Genomic DNA, 22,964 nt, shown 5'->3' on the forward strand with positions numbered 1-22,964 from the left:
TTTCATAATTATTTATTTAATTATTGCATTTCTTCCACAATCACTGAGGAACATCACTGAGGATGTGTCCAGACTAGGCATCAGTAAATGTATGTACACAGCAATATAGAAACAATCTGACATGTTTCCCATTTCTCCACAATGCATTATAACAAATTTGCACACGATGTTAAAAGACAAACTTTTTTATTCGATTTACCTTTATGCAAGACCATATAGATCTATCCCATTAACATCACACTTATTTAGTACATTTTAAACATTGCATAAGATCATATAGAAGTGATGTATGTGGTGATATGATAATCTTAGTTATCAACATAACTCATTCAGATTGAGAGATGACTCATTCATTCCCTCCAATTACAAGTGTGACCATCTTCAATCATGCATTACAGTGGTCTGGTTAATGATGAACTATTTATCAAAATAAACTGGGCACTTACAAGATATTAGGCTACATATTTGATAAGTTCATGGATTTAATGAATTGATCAAAGCCAAATGCTTAATGAAACAACCTCTTTCTGGAGGTAATAGCTGCTGAAATCATGGAATTACAAAAGCTCGAGTAGACCTACATCAAATGATACGGTTACAACAGCATAATTTAGCCAACTAAATACAAAACACTTAATCTCATTGCAACTGGGCTCACAGAGACACTAAATAAGTGCCTTTCTTCAGAGCAGACAGCTAAATTATATAATTTAAAATTACCAACACTATACTATCACAAAGGGGAAAACAGGATTGTCTGAAACGCTTGGAGGTTGACGAAATGGATTGAGTGAATTCACACAGATTAACAAGTCAACTGGTCAAAAGGGTACCCATGTGGAGTTCAGAGTGCTTGGTGCCATTTCTGTGGTCAAAGAAGTCAGACTATGTTAAGTTGTGTAAGGGAGTGCAAGACACAGTATATTTGGAAGGCTTCAGAATACTATAGCAAATGTAAACATAGCCTAGCTCTGGCAGGAAATTCACTCTCCTTTGATTGAACCTCTTTGCAGATCTCAGATTTCGCACTTTAAAAGCCCTTGTGTGTATATATTTATATATATATAAAACATGCATCCATACTTTTGTCCCCAAAAATATAACATTGTGTTTTTGAATCAAGTGTGTATTTGTGAGTAAAAGGAGGTTTGTGTGTCACTAACAAGTCTGTATATGTACATGTGCCAGCAATAAGAAATAAGAAGAGGAAAAAAATCACTCATCCCTGACACGAAGAACAATGTGGAGAATATACATAGACATTGGATTTTGGTCATTGGGAAAAAGGCAACACTATAAACAATTATTTAGTGAATTAAATATCCAACCAGTCGAAATCACACTTCAAACCTGAAATTACTTTCTATAAAAAGTGTCCTAAATTGCAGTATTTACACACATTACAGGCTTGAAAGCATTGTGCACAGTGTTCTTCCCACTGTAGTGCTTGTAATGCTGTGTATGAAATCTAATCTACACAAGTCAAAATGCTTTTGAAGAATGTATCACACTGCAGGAAAAATACATGTTTTGTACGTAACAGTCAACTTCTTAGCCAGCCACGGTATAGTTATTTGATTATCAAAAGATGTTCCAGGCATGTTGTCAGTGAAAGAAACCATATTCAGCGCCAAACACTTTAATCCTAACTTACAAATCTCAATAGGTCGTAAAATCCTGTACAAACAATTCAAAACAGAAGTTAACATGGTCAAAAAATGTCTAGCTTTTAAAGATCCAGTATAAACAACTTCTATTTAAAGTTGTGTTCTCTATACAGTGTACAAAACGTGCAGTTTCTTTTAAGAGTTAAATATCAATATTGGTCTTAGATTATTTACATCAACAACCTATGGATATGAACAAATATTCCTTCACCACCGCTTTCAAAGACAATTGCAATCCCCAAACCTTCAGGTAAAATGATTTCTGCTTGGAAATCAAGAAAAGAGATGTACCCCAACAGATGTTCACTCTAATGTACAAAGTAAACTAGGTTAGGAAAACTTGGAAGTCAGTGGGAAAACAAACAACATTATCTTAGGATGTTTTTTCCTAACCATTTAATTAAAAAAAAAAATAAGCTTCTTATCGTAGGACCTTGTGATGTTTGATAAAACCAAAAAACATTCACAATTTCACATTAGAAATGCATATGATTTTGGACAGTTCAGTGTAAATATGTGAACAAGAGGAAGTTTAAGGTACTGTAGAAATCCAAGATTTAAGGTTAAATCTGTGATGTCATCAACTGGTAAACCTGAGTGCTACTAAACTGACAATTAGTATGAAACCAGTGGCTGCAAAGTATTGCAAGTCTTCTGCCATGTGTGCTTCAAAACATTTCAGAAGCATTTGTTCCTCAAAAGTATTTTGATTTCTATGAGCTCATTTTATTTTGTAATTGCCCAAGAATGGTTGTGACAGGGGACATGAAAAACTTGTCTAGAAGTGATTTTATCATTACCAAAATGCCATAACATGCCACTACTGATAGAACAGCGTACCATTTATTTTTTTCTCCATAATTTTCAAACAGTGATTGTCTGAAGACTCACATTGCCAGCTATCAACTCACATTTCCATCGTGTCTCATTGAAAGCATTGCTATAGTTGCGTCACCAGTGGCAACACTGTGATGTTAGGTGTGTGAATTGTTTAACCTTATTTATACTTGTTTGCGTGCCAGTGTCATGCACCCAACAATAGCCGTCAACAAGTAGTTATTAAAGTGTTTTGGTTGTAAGCTATCAAAGTCTTGGTATGGTTGCAAAGCTGAAACTTTATGGAAATGACAGAAGGGCATGACCCATAGAGTTATATATAAACTAGAGAGCGGAAAACCCCACCCACTGCATTTCGACTGGCGTTTGAAGCACCCGGAAGAACGTTCTACTTCCGCATTCTCGATTTGGGCACTCAAATTTGGTGTTTAGGCATCCCTTATGACAATAAATGAGTTACTTCGTTTGTGTTCTCAAAGAGCTAAGTTACAGCTGTGTTTGTACTGCTATTCCTGCAACAGATAGTTATTTCTCAAATCTGTGGGTGACAGTGGCCATATTTGACTTAATCTTTTAACTTGAAAGATCAAAGTTTTTTGCCTCTACCTCCTCTCCATTCTGTTTCACCTTTGCCAGGCCACCATTCCAAGTAAGAATTAGTTCGTAATCACCTCCCGGGTTAAATAAAGGTCCAACAAAATAGAAATTGTACACACCACCCAATGCCTGCAAGAACTGCATGCATAACATAGAGGAACTCACAACACTGGTGCACAACTAAGTATACATCAGCAAGCCTTACAGTCACTGGATATGATGCCAAAAACATTTGCCTAAAAGCATTTACAAAATGAAATAATGAATACAAAAAACAATCTACAGTTTTCTAATGTTGGAGATTGGTTGTTGCATGTTCAAATTTAATTGAACTGTCCAAGATCTTCAGAATCAACAATTTGTCAATTCTGTTTTAGAGTGTACTTGCCCTTTAATGGCCCTACTCACAATGTGATAAATCCACAATTCCCTTCTTGATATCTAAATTCCGTAGAGTGAGTGAGATAGTGGGCGTGTGTGTGTACGTTTAATACTTTTGAGTTTTAAAGACCATAATGATCCATTACAAGACCTTTGAGTTGGAGTACATACTGTAAGTATTAACTCAATAGAAGACCCTGAGTGAATCATTGGCCTTGTATGAAGATGGCCATATGTTATAGCATAAAACATTATAATTCCTTTTTTTTTTGTTGAAGAAAGAAAACCTTTAAAAAAAATGAAGAGAAAACAAAAGTCCAGTTTTACTGTACAGGCACAAAAAGTCAGTAAACAGACTATTTACATCAAAAAATAAAAAATAAAATTGAGGGAAAACACAAACGAATGTACACCCCTGCTCACTAAAATCTCCATTGCGCCCAACGTTCTTGCACGTGGATGATATGTTTGCATCGTAACACCTGGAGCTCATAAAACCGAGTCCTGTCTTCACATACGGGAACCCCTCTCCTGAAGAATCTGTGGGGATAAAAGGCATCCGTTAGATATAAAAACGAACCACGTTACTACTAGACAGTCGGTCAGTCACTTAACACTTCACCCTGGCATCCAAATTCACATCTGCTTGATTTGCACGATTCCACGCCACCAATTTGCAATGACTACATCGTAATGGTTGGTTGTTAAGTCTTGTGTGTACTAAAGTCCATTGTTTGGCATCTAGTAATGATTGTGTACGTGTGAGGCACATCTCTCTGTTCCATTCTGAAGTGCTTTACTGAAAGCAATTTCTCACTGGCCCCAGGCCCCAGTTTGCTTGGCTCCAGTTTGCTTGGTGAAGAGTCCCCCACAAGTGAATTCCTAAAGAAATCTTTTAACCTGGTCACTGAAACGCACTCCTGCAGCATTGCGTCTGCTCTAATCCTAACAGCACACATGCATAAATGATCACTCGCTCTACATGCAGGCTCAAACAAACACACTAAATGCAGAGAGAGGGTGGGTGGATATGCCAAGAAAAGGACATTTACAAAGCTTTTGCTAGACTATTTGTCTGCGCATGCAGAGCTGCGTTTGGTGTCAATTCTCAAAAAGTGAAAGCTTTGACAGATTTGGTCAAACTTGGCTAGTTGCAGTACTAAAACCTGCAACTAAGCATAATTTGATGTCACCTTAGAAGATTGTGAATTCCCAGATAGAGGAAGGGAAACTCATCTGCTTAGCTACAGGTTAAGGACAAATGGAAGCCTATAAAAGCAGATGATTACTCTCCAGATACAAAGCTGTAAACATTGGACAAAAGGTCGTATTTACTATTTACACAATTTAAGGTGGCTGGAGGGGTTTCACAGACGGTGTTACCTGCTTTTGTTGGCTTTTTACTCAATTGATGTTTTGCTTTTTGCAAACATCAATTGAGTAGGTTTACACTTATTTGTAAAATAAGTAAATTCTGTCCAAAAAGGTCAAAAGTGAAAAGGCAAATGGGGTCAGATAGGCTTGAAAGGGGAAGGTAGGATGAAAGGACTGGAGGTATGGGGCACTAAGAGAGCAGTTGAGCGCTCACCATTGAGTCACAAAGTGCTCAGTCTCTAATCAGAGTCATATATTATTTCATAATCCGTCTCCTCATCCTCACTCTGAGCAACATGCAGCATGCAGACAGCACAGAAGACAAGAAATGCAAACTTTTAAAAGAATGGAAATGAACGGTGTAAATGTTAGGGAGTGAGGGGACAGAGTAAAATAAAGTAAAACCAATGGATTAGTGTGTTCAGAGACTGGGAGGGGTGGTTGAAATGTTCACGCTACGTCGCTACAACGGCATCAATGCATTTCTCAAACAAATGTCCGGCAAAGGCTGGACTGGATCAGAATACATATTAGTTCCCCAGAAGGGTAGCTAGAAGCCTTTCTTCCACCATTCACTTGTTTTTGTGGGCCTATAGAGTACAGCATTTACCGGTCCTCAAATACTTTAAAATAGGCATATTCTGAAATATTAGAATATTTCACTTTGGATAATGGGTGATGCCCTGCCCCCACCAATATCTGCCTTACTAATACTCTTAAAATGTAGCACAATGTAACCTCTAATGTCACATACATACTGTACTCTTTGAATTTTGTATAAAAGACTGTTTTGCTAATCTTAATCTCTCAACCAGCATAATCATTAAATAAGAGTGGATTAAAATTCAAATGTGTGTTTTGTGTCCCCGTGTGTTGCCCGTGAGGAATGGGGACCTACAGATGGGATGGCAGTTTAATTCCCAAGGCCGTGTCTGGTCCTTTGTTCCCAAAGCTCTTGGACAAAATGAGAGGCCTTGCTAATAGCACCGCTACGCTAATCCTCCAGGCCAGTGCTCTCATGGTCCTCCGAACATGGATTACAATGTTTAGACTCTTACATTTTGGGCCACATCTAACATGTCATAAATCTTAAAGCTGGGTTAATGCCATTAGACTTGGTCTTTGACAGTAAAAAGGACATTCAAAATCTGCTGCTCTGTTCCTGAGGGGTTTTGGTCTTCGACTGATGAGAATACTGATCAAGGTTACTAAGGTCTCATTAATGCTACTTAGCTAGTTTAAACTTTTAACTAATTTTGAGTTTAAACCCTTTTCTACCAGTGAAGAAGCCAGTCTCGTCTTACTGCAGTAGCCACAAAGCACTCCTTCATACAGACTTTCCATCAATAAACCAGCGGTACTTATCACTGCCCCATGGGTCAGGGTTACAGACCATCATTGACAGATGTTTGCCATGGATGGATTTTAAAACTGCTGTACAAGCACACATAAATGCATGCACACACGCACAAACTCAATTACACACACACACACACACACACACACACACACACACACACACACACACACACACACACAGGCTTACCTTAGCCTTCTCACTGGGCTCACTGTTTGGTCCGTAGGATTGGTTGTGCAGCTCCTTGGAGACTACACACAAGAACTCCGACTGGTCCTCGTTTCCGTAGTTGTAAGAGGAGCCTATGCTGACCAGCTGGAGAAAGGAGAGAAGAGCAGAGAGGAACAATTAACCTCAGACACGTAATAGGGACAAAAACATGCCTACTCGTGCGAGAGGACTGAATGGAAAGAGACACCGGAAACTAGTGGATAAAAGCATGAACAAGGGATAAATAGATAGAGGGTGTCTTCAGGTCTAAAAAAGTTAAAAGGCGACTTAAGGCAGTAGCGCAAAATGCACTAAGTGAGAATATAAAGAAAATCCAAATGTTAACTGTCAGAATGAAATTCAATCATGTTTATTTCAAACTGGGAAAGCAGCAATCCAGCAAGTTTGGTTTACACCCCAAGATGAAACATCAGGAATACAAATGGGGACATGGCAATTTTGCAAGGCAAAATGAGACAACAAGACATAAGAGATATTGCAAAGTAACAAATTCTGAGAACATGTGGTTCAATAAAAAAAAAGGAGTAGCTCAATTGTAGTAGTATATATTATAGACAAAACAAATTGTATCGATAGATAGTTGGAAAAATAAGTGCATGCCATGGACCCGGGCAGACACAGGGAACAACATGCTATTTGGAAAAAAAAAAAAAAAAACTTAAACTGGTGGGTTAGGGCTGCCTAACAATCTGACTCGCTATATAACCGAATTGCCTTTTTGTAACATTCCTCTGAAGATAACCTCTGTAGAATTTTCTCCAATTATTTCACTGTGATCCAGAGCTCTACTGGTTTTCAATATAGTTTAATAATCTCTCCACATGCTAATTTAGACCAGGGACACCAGGCTGTTTAAATTATCTATTAACCAAAAGTGGCTTTCTCAAGAGTTGAGAATTTGAGCTTAAAATTACCCAAATAAACATACAAAGCACTTATTTAGAGCTGGACTGCAGTTTGTGATGGTGAATCATTTTTGTTGTACATAATGTTTGAATTTAATCATCCTGTCCGTACACGGACAAACATGTCTGTGGAAAGACTTGCCCATGGCAATTTTTTGATTTTGAGAAAGAAATGAAAAATATATAGCCTACATTTATTTCATTATACTGTATATAATGAAAAGGGTATCTTTGAAGGACAAAGAAGAGGTCCCTCACACTGTCAGACACTTGCCAAAAAATAATGTTGCTCTTTATTATGTCGACGTTTCGGTCGCTTAGACCCATAATAAATCCATGAATGATGCTGACGCAGGTCGGACGTCAACTTGACGCCTTTCCGAATGCAATGTGCTCAGTGGAGCCCCAGGCCGGCGTAATGCTTTTTCTCTGAAGTAGGCCAATGAGATATATACTGTATGTACGATGTGTTCACACTAGCCGTGACAAAGCAGCAAGCTACAGTACAAGTCAATTTCAATGGAAGCAAGTGGCATGAAGATAAAAAATGCCCCCCTACACTGACCCCCTACACTGTGACTGTGTAATGGTCGTGATGTGTAAATCAGAGTTGGATTTGCTTCAACTTATTTCAGCACACCAATGATGTGGTGAAGCATCAACCGATCATGTTTTTGTTTCAACATTTGCACTAGACCTATCTTTCTGCACAATAAATTCTTGCTTCATTCCGTAAGTTGAAGAAAGAAATAACGTTAACCAGGTTCCCTAGCTACATTAAAACTAGCTATGGATACCTACATTAGTAAATGTTTCTGTTCCCCTTCAACTGGCCAAATAGAAACATTCAGCAAGCATTGTAGTACGATGAGGCATGAATGAGGCTTAAGGCAAATTTTGTTCACAGAGCGAAGTTTAAGAAGGGTCTCTTAAAAAGAAAAAGATAAGTGCATGCTCACATTGAGTTGACAGAATATCATGCAAACAAGACAATAATAGATGCAGTGTGTGTGTGTGTGTGTGTGTGTTAGTGTTACACGTACAGCACATCCAGGTGTGCAAGTTCAGACATGTAGCAGCTCATTAAGCCACTCTTGCTAAAGGCTTGTTGTTGTTTGTTGAGAGAACCTGCATTAGAAGCCAGCAGTGCAATGTACGCTTACTAAATACGTGCTTAGCACAAACAAAAAGACACAGTAATATAGAGGAATAGTGATGTTGATATCAACTCACTACCTCATCTCTTCCACTCATCACAATAATGAGGGAGACATAATTAAAAGTGCACCTAATCTAAAGACCAACAATGTATCAGGGCTTTCATGGAGGCAAAGTTGTAACACAGGTCCAGTCCCCAGACTCCCCACAATATTCAATGTTCTTTCACAGCCGTCAGACCTGAACAGACATGCTGTAGATTCCTCTGGGTAAGAGCATCAGGAAAATAAATAATATTGTCAAAAGTAGCTTGCAGAGCAAAATCTACAGTATTAATTGAACTCATGTTCCACTGTTAAGGGTAACGTGAGTTTAGTTGGCTGTTCTGATCTGGTCCATAGCGTTGGAAGGAGATCGCTATGGATCAGAGTTATCTCTACTACTTCACAACAACTCTATACTGTCCTGTGGATGCAAACAGGGCTGAACAACTAGTTATACAGTCTACATGTACACAGTATACTCCTTCAGGGTTGTGTAAAAATAAAGTTAAATGTTTATACTCATGCTCAGGATAAACTAAAGCAACACAAAGTATACCATTTACACACCACTAAACAATGCCCCCTACTCCCTCAAGTACCGTTTTAACTTGGCCCAATAGTATTGTTGGGGAACCCGGCAGGCCACAGAGCCACTGGTTGGCCCTGAAAGCAAGGCAGTAGGTCAACTATGCTCATCCCTTGGGATGACTGAGTTGGCTGCTGAGCTTGAGCTTTGCATAAGGAAATGGGCTTTCCTACCTGACCTGTGTAAGGAGATTAGTGAGGTTTCAGCTCTGGTGGGAGAGTCAGTGATCTCTCATCCCTGAAGGGAAAGTTGACAGAAACGAGACAAATTCTCTAAATTAAGTGCTTTCCTTTTCAGTGGAATTAGGCCCTTTGGTGGTTTTCTCATGGAAAACTAAATTTCAGTTTCTAACATAGAATCTAGTTGAATTGGCTGAATTACATTGTAAAAGAAAATCGTTAGGCAACTTGGTTATCTAAAATTAAGTACTCATCAGCAAAAAGCAGAATAGCTCAATATTGTAGATATAACAACAATTAAGTTCTTCACTAGCTGGATTGAACTGTGAATAGGGTATGAAAAAAAAGGAGAAAAAAAAGACAAGAAAAAGGTGTTCCATTATTTTTGTCCCAGTGGTGATAAAGCAGTAAACATTAATGCCACAAAGATTTTAATAAATAAAAACATAATAGAAAAATGGCCAGCAGTGTGTTCAAGGTGGGACACACAATGGCCAAATGGGGTGTGTGCGAGTGTAGACAGACGACATGGGGACCATGCAGTGACCAGCCCATGGACAGTAAATTTGTGGGACACACCTTGTTTGGCAAAGCCGACTCCTCTCCCTTCACCTCCCTTGACACAATCAGCAGATACTCTGACTGGTGGGCCCGCCCGTAACCTATACTGACAAGCTGCAACAACCAATGAAAGCACAGAAGGGATGCCCGGATCACGTATGTGGACATCGAGAAAGAATGAGGCTTGCTTTTGTTTTGAAACTCATGTTCAATATTTAGGATTAGATTTTCAGGTCAGTGCGAGGACAGCAGGGGGAACAGGCGGAGCACATGAAAGGTGGACTGCTGCTACTGTGTGTGTGTGTGTGTGTGTTTATGTGTGTGTGTGTTCCTCCGTAGGGGAGAGGTTGTACAGTACCTGCTCAAACTTCCATCCATCCGACATGGTGGACACCATCTGTGTCAGTTCCTCCTCCTGGCACTGCAGCACCCGGTACACATGCTTCACCGGGGGCTGGCGAGAGGAGGGAGGTGAAAAGGAGAAGGAAGAGAATTAAAAAGAAAAACAAAGGCAGTATAGCTTCTTAAAGCAACACAGAAATGGTACAGTTTGTGATCAATCTTCCTAAGCAGCTTGCTATAGCAAAAGACTGAAATAGGAAACAAAATACTCCAAAACAGAAAAGTGTTAAATTCCTGTACAGCTACAATATTACAGAATAAAGCCTTTCTGCTTACATTTAGTGGGCAATATCCTGAGTGTTAATTTAACACAAATGGACCAAGTAGGATTTTACTGTGCAGTCAAAACACAATTGTATTAAATGTAATAGAGCAGGTAACCACTGGGGCACCTTTTACACACCTGTGATGTTTTGCAATCGCGTTCCCTGATCTTGTCCTTTATGATCTTTATTAGCGATGTGATGTTGTAGAATTCTGCTTCTTCTAGCACGCCTGAATGTCAAGTGAAATGGGAGACAATTTTAACACTGTTGCTGTTGAGTTACAATTGTGTATGTCTAAAACTGTTATTTTTCATAAAGATAGCCTGATGAAGACCGCATAGGCCAAAACGTTGAAGTTTCCCTATTAAAGTTGTTTTCACTGCATTTGAAGACGGTGTGCGGGTGTTTGTTCTTTTTCATTGCGTCAGGCACTTAACTCTCTCCTACGCACCTGTAGGTGTGCAAAAGCCTTGCTTTTTAATAATTACATTCTAAAATCCATATTGTCTGTTGAAACAGACAATATGGACACACAGGTAGGTGTGTGTGTGTGTGTGTGTGTGCACGCGCGCACGCACGCGCACGCTGTTGGGATGAGTCTCAGTCCAAACCACCGTGGCGTGAACGCAGAACAGACTGTTCTACATTCACACCACGGCGATCCGGAACAAAACGCATCCCAAATCCCAACAGCCCGCACACATCCCCACAACCCACAGTCAAACCTGCTATATTAACGCAATCATGGCGGCCTTATTGAGCGAGGTGAAATGCAAAGCAAACTACAAATCAAAGTGAGCAAGCCCCAAAACTAAAGTTGGCTGTGTGGGACAGTTTTGTTGCGATTATTGACAGCTCCTGTAAGAATGTGCCGCTTAATGCAGTATTATGCAAACCTCCGCTGCGTCGGAGAGGTGGGGGTGACGCTCTTATAGATGAGCAGTCTCACGTCAATAAACATAATATAGCAGACGACACACTATGGGTCCAAATCTATTTAGGATCGAATCCTTCTCGGGGCCTTTTCGTTCGGTCCAAATATTTCCCAGTTTCAGACCGGGCCCAATTTTATGGACCTGTGCTACCCTGTACTACAAGCTCACAACACTAGCGATGCAACACATTGTAAGCTTGCAGATCAATGAAGTCTAAGTTAGGGCTTTTATTAAAAAAAAAAGATTTAATACAGGCCAGGTCACAAGGTTTCTGCCCGATAGCAATGATATCATGAATGCTGACAGTGGAGGTGCAAAGGCTTGGTATAAGGCCTTGGCATTCATATTCATGCCATGTTCTGTGGGCAACCTTACCTTCCTCTGCCAAGTCCCTGTTCAGCACCAGTTTACCATGCCGCAAGTAGTTCAGCAACGGCCCAAAGTACATGGGGTCTCGGTCTATGAGATAGGCACCAGTTTCATCCTTATAGGAGTCAAAAAAGGGAAAAAGGGACATTATGATAAAATTTTGATCAACAAAGCATACACATCCTTCAAAAGACTTAACAAATCTGGAAGTCGAATCAATACAGCACCAAAACAAAACTCCGGATCTACCAAAGCTGCGTAATAAACACTACTATACTGTGCAGAATGCCGCGCAAAATCCTGCGTATATTCTGGCCCAAGACCATCTCAAACAATAACCTCCTCAACATCACCCAACAAGATGGCATGCGCTCTGCACTGCATAATCAATAAACGTAGTTGGACTTGGATTGGCCATGTCCTCACAATTGATATCAACTCGATCCCAAAAGTTGCATTACACTTGACCCCAGAAGGCAAAAGAAAGAAAGGGAGGCCTAAAATGACACGGTGTAAGACGATAGAGAAGGAGCTCCAGCAACAACATCAGAGCTGGGGGACCATAGAGAAGATAGCCAAAGACAGATGCAAGTGGAGAAACTTTTTGCTGCCCTATGCATCAGCCGGCATAATGGGGACAAGTAAGAGTAAGACAATGCTAAAATTACAATTCCATAAATGCATATTGTTAGTACTAGAAGACCTTAAGGCTAAATTAATCCATGGATAGGCCTAGACTCACTTAAACACATTTAGGATTATTAAACTCAGTATCAGGGATCCAAAGCATACGAGTTATAAGGTCAACCACTGAGCTCATAATCTCGGCATGTGTCGAGTAGGCACATGCACACAGTGCCAGCCACATGCGTGCGTTGTGGCTTTGGAATAGCACTTCCCTATTCCCAAAGGTCTTGGGTCTGATCCTCATTCTTTCATAACCACTGGGTATTTCCCTATTTCTATAAGTAATGTGATTAGAAGATCTTGGTCTCATGGGAGGAAGAGGAGGGTAAAGCAATTAGAGCAGAACAGAAAGAGATTTGGAACAGCAGGCTGAATCCACTGAGGGAACCAGAAGGAAACATGGCTACCTTACAGGCTAAACAATTAGCACAGCCTGACCTACGTTGCCCAGCTAGTACACTAGAATAGGTAAAAGCTGCTCGTAGACTTCATACAGTAAGCCACGCACCGAGTTAACACCAAGCATGACAACCTACCTCAAACCCTAACCTAATCATAACTGCAAGCACGGAGCAGCGCATGTTCGCCAACCTTAATCCAGTCACCAACCTTAATCTGGTCGTTTTCCGCATGTCGGACCAATGACTGGTCGGAAAAGCGTAGAGACCCCAGCCACGATTTTACATTTTAAAAGAATTATCAAAATAAGTTTCATACGAGGTTTGGAGGGCAGTATACTTCACCAAAACACGCTGCATTGGATTAAAAAAAAAACAATTGCATCAAATTGAACATAGCCTAGCTTCAAGGGGAAATCTAGACAAATTAGCAGTCATTGTAAATGTCTCAATGTTAAAGAGAATATGGAGACCTACGACTACGTTCATGACCATTAAATACTAGTTTAAATGGAGATATTATCCAGTGTTTGCTGGATATTTTAACTTAATTGATTTCTGGTTGCCTTCTTATGCCGCACCTGGCCTAAAACAACATCTCATTGAACTACGGTACACAAGGAAACAAGCATCGTTTTCATACATTTCCAGACCATGGCCAAAATCAAGCATACAGGTAATCCTTCACGGATATACAGAGGGCGACATTCACAGCTAGCTCTGTTCTACAAGCCATGGACCGTCAACTCAACACCACATTAATCTTTCCAATAATGAGAAAAGGTCCCAGAGCATTTTCTGTTGTAATGAATCTCTGAACTCTCCTGGTTGGCTGACCTCTTTTCATGTCAAAAAATACCCCACAGGCACCCAGAGGGATTCTATTCTAGTTCTTTTGCTATGAGTCAGTTTCTTACACTTTCACGTTCACTGATGTTTAAGCATGCAATACAGGTGGCCCTACTAGGAGGATACAGTGGGGGAAAAGAATTACAGCAAGGCCAAAGCTGTACAGGTCACACAGTGACACTACATTCTATATCATGCTTCATTTCAACTCAAGGGCCGTCTGCTTTTCTTTACACAGTGCTAGCATGGCTGTTCTGACCCACGTGGGACATTTCAAAATTTGGCAAGACATTCCTTCATTGCAGCAAACACTTATGAATACCGGTAATATGAAAGATACTATACACATTGTACACACTCATTTGTAAATGTGTTCATTTAAATGAATGCATTTACATTCTAGCGTTAATGGAAATTGTAAAATATCAGTTTCCCAATCGATTGTGACCATCTTTTCACCAGTTGTGGAGTGATGATTTCCAACGAGTATATTGGCCAGTGGTCACTTCGACTAGTGTGGTCATTCGCAAACCATCTTCCATACAAACAGTTGACGGATGCATGGTTGTTAACTTGTTAGCGTTGTTAGCCGGAGGTGATCAAAATGACACAGGACCCTAGTAGAAAGAACATGCAAATTCAGCAGAACCAAGAAGAAGAAACGGCCTGATTTCTTGGCTGCATAACAAAGTAAACCGATCAACCAAATTAACCAATCCAGACTCCACCAATTCAGAATTTTTATCCCGACTATGTTTGCAACCCAGCTGAATGGAAGGGCATTCACAAAAGAGCAGACTGCGCCTTATTCTCTGAACCATGCCACACTGCTTGAAAAGTCTCTCGGTCTCGCTAGTAAATTATGGAAAACAAGGGGCCTTTCTAAACATGTTAGCCTAGAATAGAAATCAAGTGTCCTCTGCACTTGTGTAAACTTGAGAGGAAGGGTCCATTCACCCATGTGCTATGCTGAACCTATAGAGCTGGTCTCCTAGGTCAGAGGTTCTCAACATTTTTGGCTAGGGACCCCCAGAAATGCATTGGCCATGTCTCGCAACCCCTGCCCTGCCCCCCAGCCCCAATACAAATTGACCGCTAGTCCGCTACAACAACCTTAATAGAGAAAATACATCATAAATACTGAAACCAGCTATACTCGGGGCCACTTCACCCCTTTTGCAACCAGAGCCAATTGTCTCCACCAGGCCGAAGGCATGGGGAGAGAGTATGTTTTGCACTCCGTGTGTGTGTGTGTGTCTGTCCGTCCTTCCTTCCTTCCGTCCGTCCGTTACCAGCTAATCTCCGCCACCGTTGGCCCGATCCATGCCAAACTTTGCACATACTCCCTGGACGCCAACGACGAACCTCTGCCCCAAATATTCCTCAACAGCCTGTTATAGTGCCACCATGAGGCCGATTTAGGCAAAACACATTTCTGTAGATTACTCGTACACATTTTATCCATACATCACACAATTCGGTATGTGATCAACACGGATCTGCACCATTTCCCATCTTCCATCCTGATTGGCTAAGATTGGCTTCCAAAGCTCACATGATTGGTCAAAACAAACAAACAAAATGCCACAAATCACAAACACAGTGAGCAATTTCCGTGAAATTATACACGCACATTTCCACTAGGCCACTAGGTAGACTTTGTCATGTAGACTTAATGACCAAAAACGTGTCATGAACATGGTCTCACTTCCTTCCTGGACTACAAAGTCACACCTCCATGCAGCCCCCTCTCCCAAAACACATCTGCATCTCAGTTTATAAGCACCTTATCTGATCATTTATACCACTGAAAGAGAGGGTAATTTGTTTAAATCAGTTTGTCACAAAATTCAGCCAAAAAGACAAACAATTCATGAATAATGTCCAACTCGAATATACAGTATGCAATGCAACAGACACCACACTTGGGGTGATGGAGACCCCGATTTAGGCTAGTCACAGTGCAGTGATTAGGGGGGGACACTGGCTTGGATGTGGACCCAAACACACAAACAAAGGACTGTTTTAAAAGAAAAACAAGAGACCATGTCTTGTTCTCCATCTCTCTCTGGGGGCCAGGGACAGGGATCTCTGAACAACAGCCAGGAGGTGTGTGTGGGTGGTGGGGGGGAGATAATATGAAGAGGACCATGGGGATATAGGCAACCAGGAGTGGAGGATAGGAGCAAGGAAGACATAGGTTGAGAGTCAGGACTAGGAAGAGGTTGAAAACTAAGCGTTTAACTTTGTTTATTAATTTCTTCCCTCAGTGTCATCGCAAAAACAATTACCTATAGAAAAGCACAACCCAACATACAGTAGAAAGTACATACCGTATTGTATTACATCTTGCCAATAATGTTACAAAAGTTATCAAGTGCTTGGAATTTATGCAAAGGCAACTGGGGAATGCCAAACACAAGACATTACAGTTACGGTACTTTGCATTAGCCTCAAAAAGTGTCCCAGACAGTTCTGTTTGAATATTACAAATCCCAGTCTAATTACGCAGAGATACACATGTTAGAGGTGTCCAATGAAAATTTCCACAAGAGGGGTCGATACTACATTTTCTGAAAGGCTTGCTTTGGTCCAATGAGTGCAATCATGGACTCACTGACAGGCAGACTGGTCAATTTACAATTTAGGCATTTAGCAGATGTTCTTAATCCAGATGCTCTTAATTACAGTAAGCAAGGACAACACAAGGTACATCAAATTCTGTTAATTGAAACTATAAACACTATAGGATGCCAGGTCAATATGACCTGGCATCTGTCTACATAACATGCTATAGTATCTGGTCTTCATATTATGAGAAATGTGGAGAACATAATAGGCTAATAATTCAGTTCATTATGAGATTATGGCGGGTCAAATTAGACTATGGCGGACTGCCAGGGTTTACTACTGTTGGGTGGCGTTGGGGGATGGTCAGGTGCCAGTGTATAGTCTGTATACATATTTCTATGAGGAGAAAAAAATAAAAGAATCCGCCCAGAGCAGGAAAAAAATGTTTACATGCAAGGACAGTGAGAACGACTGCATTCATGAACATTGGAGCAGAAGAAAAGCAGCGTCCGAGTGCTTACTCTCGACATGACAGGTTCTTTGAATTAGGTTAATTCTTTATGGAAGTTCCATGAGTCAAGACTTTACATCACATGTTAAAAAGGGAAGGGGGAAAAAAGCCAGCTCACTTTATATTCATGTGGCTCACAACTAATTTGACATTCAAATAAAGAACAACGTAAACGTATGTACAATGTAAATGTAAAATGTATTTTCTTGAAGTGAATTTGATCTAGTTGGTAATTCCAAATGGTTGACATGGACAACTTTGGGTTTTCTCAACCAAGGTTGATGTTTTAGGTTGGTTGTTATTAGAGAAAGTAAAAGATGAGTGATATTAATATTTTTCCATTTACTGCTCTCTCGTTTTAGCATTTGTTTGAAAGGGGCCGTGGGCAATCTGGGCTGGCAAGTGACTAAATATGTATTTATTTTACTACATCATCACTGTGGCAGAATTATGTAGCGTGAAGTTTCTAACTTTCTATTCTCTTTACATTCTTGTGTTGCGGCTGGTCTGACTCTGAACAATGTAGTCACTGTAGAGTAGTAGACTAAAGGGCTGTTCACATAACAAACACGAAAACGCCATTGTTTGTGGTGTGCTCTGCTATCGACTTAAGTTTGAACTAACTAATTTATTTATTAGTTCTAAAGTGTAGCAATGTCAGAAAACGTTGAAACACTGAAACAAGTGCAACCATAACCCATGAAAACCACCTGATGAAACTATCTTGGTGAAACACACACATGCACCTAGCCTATACCTAATAAGGTATTGGTGACAGATGATGGCCCTGGATTAAAGTATGTCTAAATATGAGCAAATTCAAGGAGGACTACAGATAAGTGCTGACTGACAGAGGGGGAATGTAAACAATGTCTAATTAGGATGGTGGGCTTCAGTTCAGAGAGAGGAAAGCTTTGGTGTATAACCTAATCATTCTCCCACACACACACACACACACACACACACACACACACACACACAATACATATCCTCCCCGCAGGAAATACCACAGTGGCCCACCCTTCAAGCACATGGAAATCCAATAAGGAACTCCAGATACATGAGCCTTGTAAGTCAGATATACCCTTTGTTGAAAAGTTAAACATGATAGCACTTTAGCTACTGGATAATACTGTGAAAAATACCCACAGCCACACCAATAATTGTATTGTCTGTGAAACACTTTTTGTACACTGTGCTTTCATAAGTCATTACACAAATTGAATTATTATTACCGTCTACAACTACATCAGCAAGAAACTGGTATGACACTGCCCGTTATCCCAAACTTTCATCGTATGACACTGCCCGTTATCCCAAACTTTCATCGCAAGCAACGATCTTAGTTGATCTTAGTGATCAATTCACTGCTACAGTATATTGTTGTCAACTTGTCACATAATTTTTGCACCGACAAATTTGAACTGCACACAAGACAAAAAATACCACTTTTTCCAATCAGCAAATGTGTACAGGCCATGAATAAAAAGAATGGAACCCTTATTAATGGCAGCTGCCTTCACCTAATAGCTGAGCTTGAATAGAAGCACCCTGCAGACACAAGCCTGAAAGATGCTGCGGTAGATCTTCCCTAGTCACATGACTGTAGTTACTTAGTCTAGCCAAGTGGAAGTCCCTCAGGAGTACAAGTAGTAATGGCATAGTCAAATAGGCCTCTGTCTTCTAAATAATACACCCATCGCATCACGGCTACATTATGTGAAACCATCTCCACTCCCATTTCAAATTATATAAGTGTAAATTTAAAACTTCCCTATGTGTGTGACAGAGCACATACAGTACAAACACTGACCAGTTTGCAGGACACACACCAACAATACATTTAGCTGAACATTTTATGACATACAAATGTTGCAGGCAATAAATGAACAACTCGATTTGGAAGACGCCTAAAAGCTTTCCCTTCATGAGTACCAGGACTAGGCTAGGCTGGCAAGCAGGAAATCACTGCTGTCCAGTCCTGCCAAGCAGGAAATCACTGCTGTTGTCCACTTTTGTCCAGCGCTTTCTTTGGGCAGGGCACCAGCCATATAGCATTGAGAATCAAATGGGAGAGAGAGAAAGAGAGAAGCACAACCTAAAATATTTACTCTGCTTGACGAATCATCAGTCATCAGGAGGTCCCAAGTTCCAGCTGGCGACACTGTTTGGAAATATGATGGGGCCTCCTGAACAGGCTATCTTTTGTAAATGTATAGTGGCCAGGCCTTATAGACAACAATGAGCCTGGAGTTGCCCCCTGGTTTGCCAGTGGCACTCTGGAGTGTTGTGCTGAGAAGGAGCCGTTTGGAGGCAGGAGATGATATCACCGTTAAATATTTACGTTGTCTCCCACAACGGAAACCCAGGACTGCACTAAATGTGCCTGCATTTCTCACTCGCCCCTCAGAGACAAGCTTCTCAGCCATCAAATGGATACGAATATGAAAAGAATTAGATACGAAAGGAACAAGAATTCTATGCGATGGAATCCTTGAAAAATGTATGCAGCTCTCAAGAGAGCTGAATCTCCACTTGAATGAACCTGGGTTTGTTTGAGAACTAAGAGCTGTCCACTATTACACATTTGATTTGTTTTTTACGTCCGGATATCCAGTCCAGGACAGGCTTCAGACGCGCCTCCGCAGGAGACGTGGCTCAGATTAAGGACTGCTGTACATCTGTTTGTTATAGTCCAGAATAGTCCTTCACTGAATTTTCTTTAGCACCACTTTTATCAATAGTAATGACAGCAAATGCTGTTGGCATTTCCAAAGATGTGAACCATAAACAATTGCGGAAATAAAACCTTTATCTAAACTAGAGACTTATCTATAACTGTCATCGGTTCCGACAGTCCTGTGAGTGCACTTTCTCCCTGGCTTTCCACAATGTGCAAAACAGACTTCCCATCAACATGAATAATGCAGTCCTCCTCAAGAGTCCTCCTGAAACACATCAGACTGCATGACTGAAGTGAGCCACACATTTCCTCGGCTGGGAAACACAATACTGCGTTTGCCAAAAAACAGAGCACTCAGTTAGCAATCAATCTTCTGACTTCCTGGTCATGTGCAAGGGTAGCCATATATATGGCATATATATGAACATACTGTAGGTTTCATGTACAGTGTGTGACAAAGATAGTAAACATTTAATCAAAATATCATGATATATATTGCAAAATTGTAAATTGTCTTGAAGTCAAATTTTAGATGTGCAAATAATACCAACAATATTAAATTCATGGTCAATTCTCATTACTCTCAGGGAATGTGGATGGGTGGTATCAAGTATAAGAAAATACAATGGACCAAGTACAGGGCATCACAGCAGAGTAGAGAGTATGCCATAAAATACAAGCCGATTAATCAGAGATCAGGATATTTGCATGAAAATATGAACCACAATAAGGCCTACGCTGTGGTGAAGACTAAAATAATATGGGCATAAATGGATTGGTGTAATATCCAATAATGAACCATCCAAAATAGAACACAAAACTTAGACTTATTAGTCAACAATATGGGGCTACTTCACAGAATCCCAGTACTGGTGGCCTGATTCCTGCCCAATGCAGCCATTCAAGGAAGATGGGTGACATCATCCCTTGGCCGTCAGCAGCACTTCACCCCACTTGGCACTCTTCTGGGATCTCCATAGAAGCAGCTTATTGCTGACCAACCAGGCAGCGCAAGACAGCACAGGCATTATTTCATATCAAAGGGCGGAACTTTCTACCGTAACCGCCACCCTCAAATAACAGTTTAGTATAATAAATTCCCATCTGTTTGATAGTGGCTTAGGCTACTTACTAAGTTACTATATACCCGTCGGTGCAAAAACACTGACTATACTAATAATGTCTTGCATTACTGACTTTTGACAGGGAATAGATGTGTAGTGGCCTTGCAAGAGGAAAGTTAGCAACTACAGTAGCAACTTGCACTTTTCAAGTCACATACTGGTAAAAATCAAAAGAGCACTACACTATTTAGTTTAAGCCCACCAGTTCAAAACTCGACAACGCAATATACAAGAATTGAACAAAGTCATAACGTTGGTTAGGGGAGCTCCAGTAAAATGACATGACAATGAGATACCAAATCCCGTCATGAGGAGACTGTCGGAATCTATAGTTAGCTTAGCTGAACGCTAACTAGCTACAAAGAATGCAAGCTAACGCCACTCAACTGCACAAGAGAAACGCAAAGACAACTTTTTACGGAATTACACAACTGGTGAAAAAAAAAACAGAACGACCAAGTAGTGTCCAATTGGTTTAATCAAAACTGAACGAAATGTAACGCCTGTATATATTTTAAGAATTTTAAGTTTTAAAAGCAGTAAGCTAGCTAGCTTAGCATACCTTGTCGGAGTCGAGCTCGGGGTCAGCCTGGCTCAGTCTGTACAGAAATGACTTGGGGTCTCTGCACAGCGTCTGTCTGGTGGTCAGAAAGTAGGTTCCTCCGACGTTCAGGCGAATCCATTTGGATGCCGCGACACTGCCGAGCGACTGGGTTCTCTCTCCCGGGGAAGAAGGAGACAAACATCTCCGATTAACGGAGCCACTGCTTGTTTCGGAGCTGTTTTCTGCCATCCCTCTACTCCTCAGCTCTGTGTGTCAGTTGTGAGAGTGAGAGAGCTGAGCGGACAGGAAATGTTCCTCTGCTGCTTGCTGCTGCTGCTGCACTGAGAGCCCGACACTTCATGCAAAGCACCGTTTATTCCCCTTCCCTTCGTCGATTCATGCAAAACTAGAATAAAGAGAACAAGGATGGTATAACGACGTCACAAACAGGTTGTGACCTATGGTTGAGAGTACTCAGAGCTTTGGTAGTAGGCATACATACAGTATGTTCTGCGTGTGAGTCTGGTGCGAGTGCGACACCGTGGTAGAGAAGTTGTCTCTAGTCTTCACACGACCAAAAAAAGTAACAAAGACAAAGTCGACATCATTTGTTACAATTGAAAAATAGTATTCCTTATTCGTATTCCCAAAAACCTGGCCACACCCCCTTCACCTCCGGTGTGTGGTTTTCATCGGATAGTACTTAAAAAATAATATAACATAATATAATACTTAAAGCACTATTAAAACCATGATGGACGAGCCCTGCCACTGTGGCTGTTCCCATGTCATGCAGTGTCCGACAAATAAATTAGTGTGAGCCTCAGGTTACGGTTTGAGGCACTGTCTGCCACTTGTGTGACATCACAATTAAATCCTTGGCGTCGATCAAGGTCGATTGCAGTCCTCGTGCACAGCAGGGTGCCAGCTCTAACAGACACGCCCACTCGCACTCCGGGCCAGGGGCACGGGTACAGGATGTGGGCACTGAGTGGGCACTATAGGACATCTGGGCACCTCGATGTAAAATTGGCTATTTTCTCAAAATATTTGAAATTTTGTTTAAATTGTAAAGTATACATGATGTGAATATATATATATATATATATATATATATATATATATATATATATATATATATATATATAAACCTTTTGGAAAAAAATAACCAAATCCTGTTACCCTTGGTGCTCAACCATCAATCATATCATTATGGTAAATTAGCAATTTCAAATGGTGGGGAATTTCATTAAATTCATTAAATTGATGCTGAAAAAGCTGTTGTATTTTTTATTATGCAATACAAATACAGGAGCCTTTTCAGCATCCCCAGTGTGCAGACTATTCTCTTTTATACTTTTGCTTGTGTTGCACCTGGGCCACGGATTGCGTGCACTACTTACCTGAGTTACCTCAATTTCAAAATGTGGGTAGGTTAAGGTTTTGGTTAGAGCAAAACGTTTTTTTGTTGTTAAAAGGCTATATTGTGATAGTAATCCTTGTAGTGTTTGTTCAGTAACGGTGGTCTCCCCTTCTCTTTAACAGAAGATATCTTCAGAAGAGTATACCCAATTATCTGCTTCAATGTAGTGTTCCAGTTCCAATTTGGTCTGCTCACACCTCACTTGTTAATCCTGTATATCCTATCCGTTCTCGCTCCTGATTATAGGAAATTGGTACCCCGACCAGAAAAGCTATTTTCTGTTTACTAAAGGGAGACCTTAGTGAACACACACTCTAGAAGAGCT

General features: G+C 40.6%; 1 protein-coding gene across 2 annotated transcripts; it reads right to left on the reverse strand.

Annotated features, from left to right (window-relative positions):
* Positions 1-169: 169 nt before the first annotated feature.
* Positions 170-21,860, reverse strand: LOC306915765 (BTB/POZ domain-containing protein KCTD5-like). Of its 2 annotated transcripts, XM_079493371.1 has the most exons (7): positions 21,235-21,860; positions 11,856-11,964; positions 10,683-10,774; positions 10,236-10,331; positions 9,896-9,991; positions 6,403-6,528; positions 170-4,022 (listed from the first exon to the last, which is right to left on the reverse strand). In XM_079493371.1, the coding sequence occupies exons 1-7, from the start codon at positions 21,463-21,465 to the stop codon at positions 3,993-3,995; spliced, it is 780 nt and encodes a 259-aa protein (XP_079349497.1). In that variant the 5' UTR covers positions 21,466-21,860; the 3' UTR covers positions 170-3,992. The 2 variants fall into 2 exon arrangements, with proteins under 2 accessions (XP_079349497.1, XP_079349498.1); XM_079493372.1 differs by lacking the exon at positions 9,896-9,991 and having other exon boundaries at positions 21,235-21,841.
* Positions 21,861-22,964: the final 1,104 nt, after the last annotated feature.

Source organism: Electrona antarctica (genome assembly GCF_951216825.1).
Source record: "Electrona antarctica genome assembly, chromosome: 22".
In the NCBI taxonomy this organism is placed as follows: Eukaryota; Metazoa; Chordata; class Actinopteri; order Myctophiformes; family Myctophidae; genus Electrona; species Electrona antarctica.

What these genes read in the sequence shown, in the direction of transcription:
- LOC306915765 (XM_079493371.1), bottom strand. Translation starts at nt 21,465, where the DNA reads ATGGCAGAAAACAGCTCCGAAACAAGCAGTGGCTCCGTTAATCGGAGA. An exon ending in CCGAGCTCGACTCCGACAAG is followed by an intron (nt 11,965 to 21,234) that starts GTATGCTAAGCT and finishes GACTCCTATAAG; the next exon opens with GATGAAACTGGTGCCTATCT. An exon ending in AGCCCAGTGAGAAGGCTAAG is followed by an intron (nt 4,023 to 6,402) that starts GTAAGCCTGTGT and finishes TTATCCCCACAG; the next exon opens with ATTCTTCAGGAGAGGGGTTC.